General features: G+C 36.5%; 2 protein-coding genes across 2 annotated transcripts in view; one reads left to right on the plus strand and one right to left on the minus strand.

Moving 5' to 3' along the window:
- Positions 719–7,669, plus strand: LOC105162017 (pollen-specific protein SF21-like). Its single transcript, XM_011079916.2, has 11 exons — positions 719–1,032; positions 2,145–2,244; positions 2,387–2,484; positions 2,622–2,710; positions 2,828–2,888; positions 2,968–3,054; positions 3,136–3,213; positions 3,360–3,416; positions 3,536–3,591; positions 3,699–3,834; positions 7,133–7,669. Exons 1-11 carry the CDS (start codon positions 970–972, stop codon positions 7,352–7,354), a joined length of 1,047 nt encoding a protein of 348 aa, XP_011078218.1. The 5' UTR covers positions 719–969; the 3' UTR covers positions 7,355–7,669.
- LOC105162018 (serine acetyltransferase 5-like) overlaps positions 8,737–9,147 on the minus strand; it is a 3,953-nt gene continuing 3,542 nt past the window's right edge. The window contains exon 3 of the mRNA XM_020693897.1: positions 8,737–8,802. Coding sequence (XP_020549556.1) covers positions 8,737–8,802 — 66 coding nt within the window. The remainder of the gene's footprint in view (positions 8,803–9,147) is intronic.

Genomic DNA, 9,147 nt, shown 5'->3' on the forward strand with positions numbered 1-9,147 from the left:
GTATTCTGCGTCCAGACCACAACCTATGGAATTCTAGGAACAAGAGGAGATTTCAAGACACTCGCTAAACACTTGATGTTGTAGTTAATTAGATTCATACTGAGCAGGTTAGAATGAGAATTAGTTGCAAATGAATTTGCAAGCCTTGATGTAAAACCATGATACCACTCTATTGTACAAGTCTTCTTTATATATAAAATTTACATTCTCAAACAAAAAAAAAAAGAAAAAAAAATTATCTACACTTTGAATAGCCTTTTCGTCAAAATTCATTCGAATATTATTTCATAATTCTGTAAATACATTATAAATTGTCAGGCTATATAATATGCCCACATAAAATGATAAATATATTTTCGGTAAAATTTGAATTTACGACATTTAAATACAAGATTAATAATTTAACCACTAAGTCACCGTACTTATAGTTAATTACTCATTTAAGCTAGTTATCAAATGTATTATTGTAAAGTAGTTTTATGTATATATATTAAATGTAGTTTTATAATAATAAAAATAATTAAAAAAAAAAAGGAGTGCAGAGTGATGGTGGCTGCAGCAATATTCCGTCTGTCAACCTTTAAAAGTTGTCGGCCGTTAACTGCGGTTAGATTGTTGGCAGCAGTCAATCAAGGATCCGTTACTTTGACAGAAATGCCCCTACCACCTCCCAATTTTATTCATTTTAATTAATTAGTTAATATAATCTGTAGAGAGAGAGAGAGAGAAAGCGTCGGTGGAGAATTCATTTCCATTTTGATACAGAGAAATATTGTAGAGAGAAAGAGAGAAATTAGAAAAGGGGGGAGGCCAAAGAATCGCTTCGTAGATAAGCCATCAATAACCCCAAGATTTCTCTCTCCATACATGTATCTATACATACATACATTCATATAGCTGTTGATTATGTATGTATGTGTACATAAGGGGAAATTTTTAGAGACGAAAAATTATTAGTGAGGCGACGGCATGGCTGAATTGAGCTCCGATTCCGTTAGCCTCGACGTGGAGACGATTTATCTTGGCGGAAAGGTTGTATCTTTGGTTTTCTGTTCAGGTTCTTATGGTTCTATTGTTTGGAATTCCCTATTTGTTGTTTTCCATTTCCGGAAATTTCTATTACCTCATTCTTGGGAGCACAGAGAGAGGGTCTCTTGTTAAGAATTAAAATATTTTGCTTTTTGGAGAGTTTTTTGGATCTACTTCTTTTTCCTGTGTTTTTATGCTGCTATTTGCGGGTAAAAGCGGTGGTTTCATCAGTCTTGGGGGACTTTTCTTGTGGCCTATTCTGGCTATTTCAATTTTAATCCCCTTGCTTTCTTTCTTTTTCTCCTCCAATGGTTTTCTTTTACATGTTGCCCAGAAAAGAGTTTAGTTGTTGCATTTCTTTTGAGTTTCTTTTTTATTTTTCATTCATTGATAAATGTCAGGATAGTTTTGTTCTTAGGCTCTAAATAATAAGGCCTTGATTCTAAAGAGTAAACCGAGCTGCAGTGCCAAATGACAATATCAGCTGATTGGAGTTAAAACGCCACAATCCATAATATTTGTTTGTATATTGCTCGAAATGTTATTGGTGTTCTTTGAAATACCGTTGTAGTCTTGTTTTTTTGATTCTTCCACTTCGATATTTTGACGTGGTTAATCATCTGGACTATCTTGTGCCACCTGCCACTTTTTTTTCACTGAAATAATTCTTTCAGTACAGGTAGGCTGTTATCCTTTGTATTCTGTTTCTTTTGCTAATTGCCAGCATTGTAATACTTCCTTTGAGTGCCATACTCTTTTGGATCTGGAGTTGATATTTTTTAAGTCTGAAATTGAAAACTGGAAAAGCTTTTTGCTTTGACCTTTTCAGTGTTTTTGGTCAGCAAATTTGGATAAAATGTGGATTAGCGCACTGGGTTAATGATTTCTAAGGATGGAACAGTTTTGTGCAAATGCTGGTATTTCCTTTATTTGAAGGATGGATAAAAAAAGCCTAATGCTTATGACTCCTTAACTTATCTTTTTCTGTTTTCTGGAGAATGTATTGACTGAATCCTGGCAGTCTTCCTTTCCTTACAATGATAATTCTCAGACATTCTGGTCACAGTTGTTTGCGGACCAGTGCTTATTATGAATTACTTGTATTTATGACTCAGGAGCATATTGTACAAACTGCGAGCGGTTCTGTATCTGTTATAGTTTATGGAGACCCGGATAAGCCAGCTCTGGTCACTTATCCTGATTTAGCTTTAAATCGTGAGTGCACTTAGCCTTGGTAGTAACTCTGTTCATTTTGATGTTTGGTTTCTCCAATTTTTTCACATCACTATGTAGTTTTTATCTGTTTTTCCGTATGCAGTTCGACTGAAAGTCTTCTGTACGCTTTCTTTTTCTGCAGATATGTCTTGTTTTCAAGGATTGTTCTTTTGTCCAGAAGCTGCAGCTTTGCTGCTTCAGAATTTCTGTGTTTACCATATTAGTCCTCCTGGACACGAGGTTTGTAAATTGGACAAATGCAAGAGATGTTCCCGATTATGTGTTCATCATTCCAACTTTTAGTCCATATTGCACTTGATATTGAACGCCGTAACTCACATCAGATTTGAATCGGGCTCTGATAAGAGTTCTTGCAGTTGGGAGCTGCTGCAATTTGTGCCAATGATCCTGTTCCTTCTGTCAATGACTTAGCGGATCAAATTCTTGAGGTGCTCAACTATTTTAGGTAACCGTATACAGATTGTTTCTGGATTCCATATTGTGCTCGTTTTTGCTCTGGTTGCTTCTGATTAGGTTTTCATTAGAAATCTATTCCTAACTCTGCAAATTTAACTTTGTTCAGGCTTGGTGCAGTTATGTGCATGGGTGTAACGGCCGGCGCTTACATTCTCACCTTGTTTGCTGTATGTTTATTCTATATCAGTTTCACTATTGGCCTTTTATTTTTCTAGTTTTTGTATGACTTAGAGATTTATGTGCCAGACGAAGTTTAGGGAGCGGGTTCTTGGTTTGATCCTTGTTTCTCCTTTGTGCAAAGCCCCGTCTTGGACAGAGTGGCTCCGTAATAAGGTCCTACATATATGCTTTCTATCGCAGTTTTATGCCAATACAGTTTCTGGAGATAAACATGTGGATATATGGATTCTGCAGGTGATGTCCAATTTACTGTATTATTATGGCATGTGTGGTCTGCTGAAGGATTTCTTACTTTACCGGTACTTTAGCAAGGTAGTTTAGTATTTCATCAATCAGTGAATTATGTACACCCCCTCCGTGCTCCTTTTGTGTATACTGTCTTTCCTGAGCCTTTTTTCTGGATGAAGATCTTGCTTGGGGTTTGTGGATGAGTACAATTTTCTTTTTGATTGTATCAGGAAGTTTGTGGCGATGCTGAAGTTCCAGAATCAGATATAGTTCAAGCATGCAGAAGAGTTAGTGCTTCAGATTCAATGCATCTATTTTCTACAGTCTTGGCCAAGCCAGTGTTTTTCTTATAGCACAATTCCCTGAGATTAAAATGTGGTTGTTTTGAATTTGTTGAATCTTCCAGTTGCTGGATGAGAGGCAGAGCACAAATGTGTTGCGTTTCCTTCATGCAATAAATAGGTATCGGGCCACTGAGAGCATAAGTATTTGCAAACGAAGATTCTTCACGATTTCACTTTTGGTTTTTCAAGAATTTTACTGATAAAATTTGTTTTGTTAATGAACAGGAGACATGACATTACTGATGGATTGAAAACGCTCAGGTGTCGAACTCTTATATTTGTTGGGGATGATTCTCCTTTCCATTCAGAGGCTCTTCACATGGCTGCTAAAATGGAGAGAAGATACAGTGCCTTGGTTGAGGTATGGAATAAGCAGTTTTAACATAATATAGTCCTTCCAGAATTGAATAAAGAAGCCTATGAACCACTTAGCCTTGGTTGAACATAAACCACAAAACCCTCTCGATTTTATCAAACACGTTCTTCCTTGGCATGCTCCTCACATCCCTGTTGAGAGGGTTCCCTTTCATAATGTGGATCTCTGTGTCTACAGCCTATTACTGAAGTATGTCTCTTGCTTGAGATCCTTATTTAACTTCCTTGCTTTACCGACCGAGAGACAGCATAGTCTGTGTTGAGAAGACACAGACTAGTCCTTCACTTTTGGGCATCTAACTTAGTGGTTACCTCTCGAGGATTAGAAAATTGGGGATCCTTCTGGTTAAGCGCCCCCTTATCCATGCTACGAGCTTAGGCACAGTAGCACTCCTAACTCTCACCAAATGTATAGGGGATCAGTTGATAGACGGAGAAGAGAATGCTTTCTTTACCTTTGTGTAGGATAGCCAGAAACAAACAGGAAGAAATTTCGTCATTTAGAAAAAAGCAATCTACAGGCCCACCAATATGTTCAGTCTGCTACAGTCGCCCAAAACTTTTGTGGAGTACCAGTTTCTAATTTTGGCACAAATTAACTACTTATATAGAAGGAATGTTAGTGCACAAGAATAGATATGATGAATTTTGAGAGGGATAAAATGAAACAAAAGAAATCCCAGCCGTTATTTATATTTTGAATGTTTCACTTAGAATACTTTGCCTTTATATAGGCAATTCATCAAGCAAACTTCAGCTAATGTACCTGCCTAGAAGAGAAAAATCATCAAGCTCCAATTGTTGGATCAACTTTTGCCCACCACATCTCAAAACATTTAACGGAAATGTCCACATATACCTTTCTAGTTTTACCAATTGAAGTGTAGCCCCACTATTCATAAAATTTTTACAAATAAGTAATTCTACGTTTTACTCTCTTAAGCAATATGTATGTGCGTATTATGTTTTGAACTACTGTAATTTGTTTGACGATATTCTGTTAGTTAGTGGATTTGTTGCTCTTAAGTCTTGATAAAGGTCATTTACAAAACTTATGGTGAAATGGTGAAGTTATGTTCATCCTTGTGAGAGAGACTGGATTTTGGTCATAGCTATTGTAGGCCCACTTTTGTCTTCCGTAGCAAATTTTGAAGTAAAAATGCTTTACACATGACATGGCATCAGTGCCAACAACTATATTCTGACTTCTGCGAGAGAAAGTGCAACAATCTTTTCGTCTTCTGGAGACCAAGTGATTGGCTTTATTCCCATGCATAACTCATATTTGAAAGTGCTTTCTTGGAATGATCTGGCCTATCTTTTTCATACTTGATGCTTATATTTTTCCATTTGCAAACACTGTATATAAGTAATTTGTTGTAGCTCATTTATTAAACTCAAAAATATGCTGACTGGATGGACAATACCTGACCTTGTGTTAGTGAGGTTACATTTGTGAACCTGTTGAAGTACAATAAATTATTGCACTAGCATTTTCAATTCTATCATTTTGGTCCGAAATTTTCATTCCAGGTCATCGAGTCGCCATGACTTTTTGTTGTGACACGTTGAATTCTTTTGGCAAGTCTATATTTTTCTTCTGACATGAAAATTTATCCCTTCTACTTCTCTTGGATGCCAAGAAAACATTTTACAAGGCCTAAATATGTCATTTCATATTCTTTCATTATGGCCTTTTTGAATTGTTCTAGCATCTCTATAATTGATGCTTGTATATATTAAACATAAGGGCACACCATTAAAATTTATTTTTACCCCTCCATTTGACATAATAAAGAGATGGCTTTGTTGGACTATGACTAAATCCACTTTAAAATTGTCAATTTTATTGTTCCATGACCAAGTTGCTCGTTTGTTAAGCTACCAGGAGCTTTGTGGAGGTGATACACCATATTTCTGTTACCTTCCACTATATAGTCTTGGTGGTTGTTCTTCCTCTCAAGATTCATTTAATTATATTTATTCTCCTGTAGTACTATTTCTTATATTAAATTAGTCATCTGACTGTCCCAAAAATACATCAGGTGTTAGAAGACGGTTGAAATGTTGTGGTCATGCTTGTGGCCAAATATGGCATTACATCTCTGATGTATATTTTCTAAACGTGTCTGGATTATCCATTCTCTAAGATCATAATTTCATCTCGGATTACAAAAACAGTTTAGGCTTCTTTTGTCTTGGAAGATAGATATATCAGTGGTGGATAAAATATATGATGTAGGAGGATATTATTTTTATCCAAGTAATATCATGTATGCATAAATGATTAATTAGTGACCGGTAATTTGTGGCACACTCTACGTATGTACATAAGCCTTTAATATTATTCAAAATAAGATTATATTAAGTTTTTATTATTTAATATATAAAATGATAAGCTAAGATTAGATTTATAAGAAACATAATAATAGAGAGAAAAAATGATGCGTGAAAATTAAAAAAGCAGAAAAACAAAGAACTACCAGTTGAAAAGTGGGAAGTTAGTTAAATAAATAAAAAAATAAATCAATTTTAAAAAATATAAATGGCCGAACAAAAGAGGTGAGACATTGAAAGGTCTCTCCCTCTTGAGATATTTTGCATAGAATTTAATCATATGATGTGATTAAAGATGTACTCCCTGAAATAGCTTGTCACTAATTTCTCATTTTCTTTTACATTTTGTATTTTAATTTCGTCCTCTTTCCTTTATAACCATTTTCATTTTCTTCACATTTTTCTCCGTTGGTGCTTTTTTCCCTTTTTATGTTTTTCCTACTGTGTTGTTCAATAGATTTTGTCTCCAATCCCACCCACCCCAACCCCCAAACTCTTTTTCTTTTTCTTTCCCCCCTTATTCAGTTTTCTTCTCCTGTACTAACAACTTTCATCAGATCTATGTTTCTCCACTCTCCTTTTACATATTTATGAAAGGATAGGGGCCAAACATGGAAATTTAATGTACTCCCAAGGATAAAAGAGCATTTTGTTTAATGATGGTTGATGGGGACTGGGTTGGATTCTGCCCTTTCCAGTGTGACAACGTAAAAGATAAGGTTCTCATACCAAGCTTGAAAAGTATCATAGCTTGAAGTCAGTCCAAAGTAAACAACGGATTAGGTCAAATTATCTAGTGGATGACACCTAATCTACCATAATATACTAGGTCGTCTTGAATCTCATTTCCTGTTGACCCATTGGCTCTGTAGCAATAACGTGATACTACATATTAATGATTGTAAAAGGTGCAAATAGTGTGCTGATTGAAGAATGTGACTGTACAGGTACAGGCTTGCGGATCAATGGTGACGGAGGAGCAGCCACATGCAATGTTGGTACCCTTGGAATACTTCTTCATGGGGTATGGACTATACCGGCCAAGACAGTTTAATGGCAGCCCAAGGAGTCCATTGAGCCCTTCTTGTATTGCACCTGAACTCCTCTCTCCAGAAAGCATGGGGTTGAAACTGAAACCAATCAAGACTCGCATTTCGCCTGGCAGATAATGCTAGTTTCATCCTTACTCTGTAAATGGACGCCCGTCTAACCTCATTTTATGTTTCTTTTTTTTTTTTTTTTTGGTATTTCAATCATATTCATGCCATTTATGTTTAAATTGTTGAGGAGGGTAGATATGGTTTTAGATAGGGGAAGGAGATTCTTTATTGGACATGTAACATAGGGTGGGAGTATTTGGATTAAATTGATTCATTTGTAGTCAGTCATGAATTCATCACTTGATTTGTGTGATGTGTAAATCTTGAAGATGATATTCATGATAAGGACGAGTGATAAATAATAGAGACCAAGTGAGCTGGTGACTCTCGTTGTTCAATTGTCTGTCAATTGTTTTGACGAAGTTGACATCATCTCGTGTGGGCCTGCCAGCACATGCACATATTTCTGGCTATCCATTGGCCATATGGGAACAACAGTCGATGGACCCCTAATCTCTCTTGTATTCCACTATTTAGGGAGTGTTGGCCAACACGAAAAGAAATCTGAGCTTTTTGTTGAAAGAAAAGTGAAAACGGGTTTCTTGAACTTCTTTTTTTTTTTTGGGTACCAGGATGTTGAAAGGTTAAGGAATCCCTCGACAAATCATACGTTGCTTATAGAGGTACTTGCATATTATGCATAAGCACAGCCCTATTAACAAATGAACTTGACCCCATGCTGTGATTGCAAGTGATCCGTCTTCACCAATTGCGTTAAGTGTTTCTAAAATTTGAAAGATTTAGAAAATAAAGGGGAGCTAAGAGTATTCTCCATCACGCTGCCTTGTGTCTACCACCAACAGAAGATGCTCCGGAAGTTCACAGACACATCAATTCTTTGCATGCATGCATCTAGACACATACATAGACATGTTCTCTAAATTTGAGGTGGGAGAGGTGGAGGGGAGGAATGTGGTGGAAGTTGCAGAGGAAGGGGTGTTTTGGATTGAAGAAGGACGAAGGAAGCAGAGGGAAAAAACCAAAAGAGGGAAAAAATTGGTGGTGCAGTAAGGCTGAAACGCGATTGGAGGTGGAGCGAGGGCCTGTTGGGCCTACGGTTTGGAGTCAGTGGCAGTGATTGGTCTGTTTTGGGAGGAATGGTGGTCTGGTCGAATATGAATAATAATGAGGAAATAAGGAGAAAAGACAGAAACAGAATAAATGCCGAAATATTAAGAGAAATTGTATATAGTATGAGAAATATTAGTTGAAGTTTACACTATAGGTATACACCACGTGAATACATACATAGTAGCAACTGGGCACTATTGTGATGAGAAATTCCCTAGTGGTTATGCTTTTAAAAAGAGAACCCTACAAGAATTTAAAGAAATAGAAATAGGAAAGGAAATAAAGAGAACAGAATCATTGATTGCAAATTGATGTGCATCTCACACTCCAAACAGGATGGTTAAAGCTCTATTTAGGAGTAGAATTACCGAGCACAGTATCAAAATCTACCAATCCATGTAGGTTTATTTTCAGTCACAAAACAGCATACACCAAGTGATACAGCAGAAACAAGAACAAAATCTCATAACACTAACAGACAACGGAATCGTACAACAGAGACGCGTTTTCATGCATTTCACCTCCACATCAATACACATTATTATGACCCAAAAGATTGGAGCACTACAGCTCCTCACAACCGGCTAAGATGCTAATCTATGGAAATGACATATTACTGCTACACTATGAAATGTTGCGTTGAAGTCATCATATTATGTAATCTGACCATTGAGATATAAAAGAGGTATGATCCATGGACTCACCAGGAACTTCCTCATGCTTTCTCGGCT

The sequence above is a fragment of the Sesamum indicum genome, linkage group LG5 (genome assembly GCF_000512975.1).
Source record: "Sesamum indicum cultivar Zhongzhi No. 13 linkage group LG5, S_indicum_v1.0, whole genome shotgun sequence".
In the NCBI taxonomy this organism is placed as follows: Eukaryota; Viridiplantae; Streptophyta; class Magnoliopsida; order Lamiales; family Pedaliaceae; genus Sesamum; species Sesamum indicum.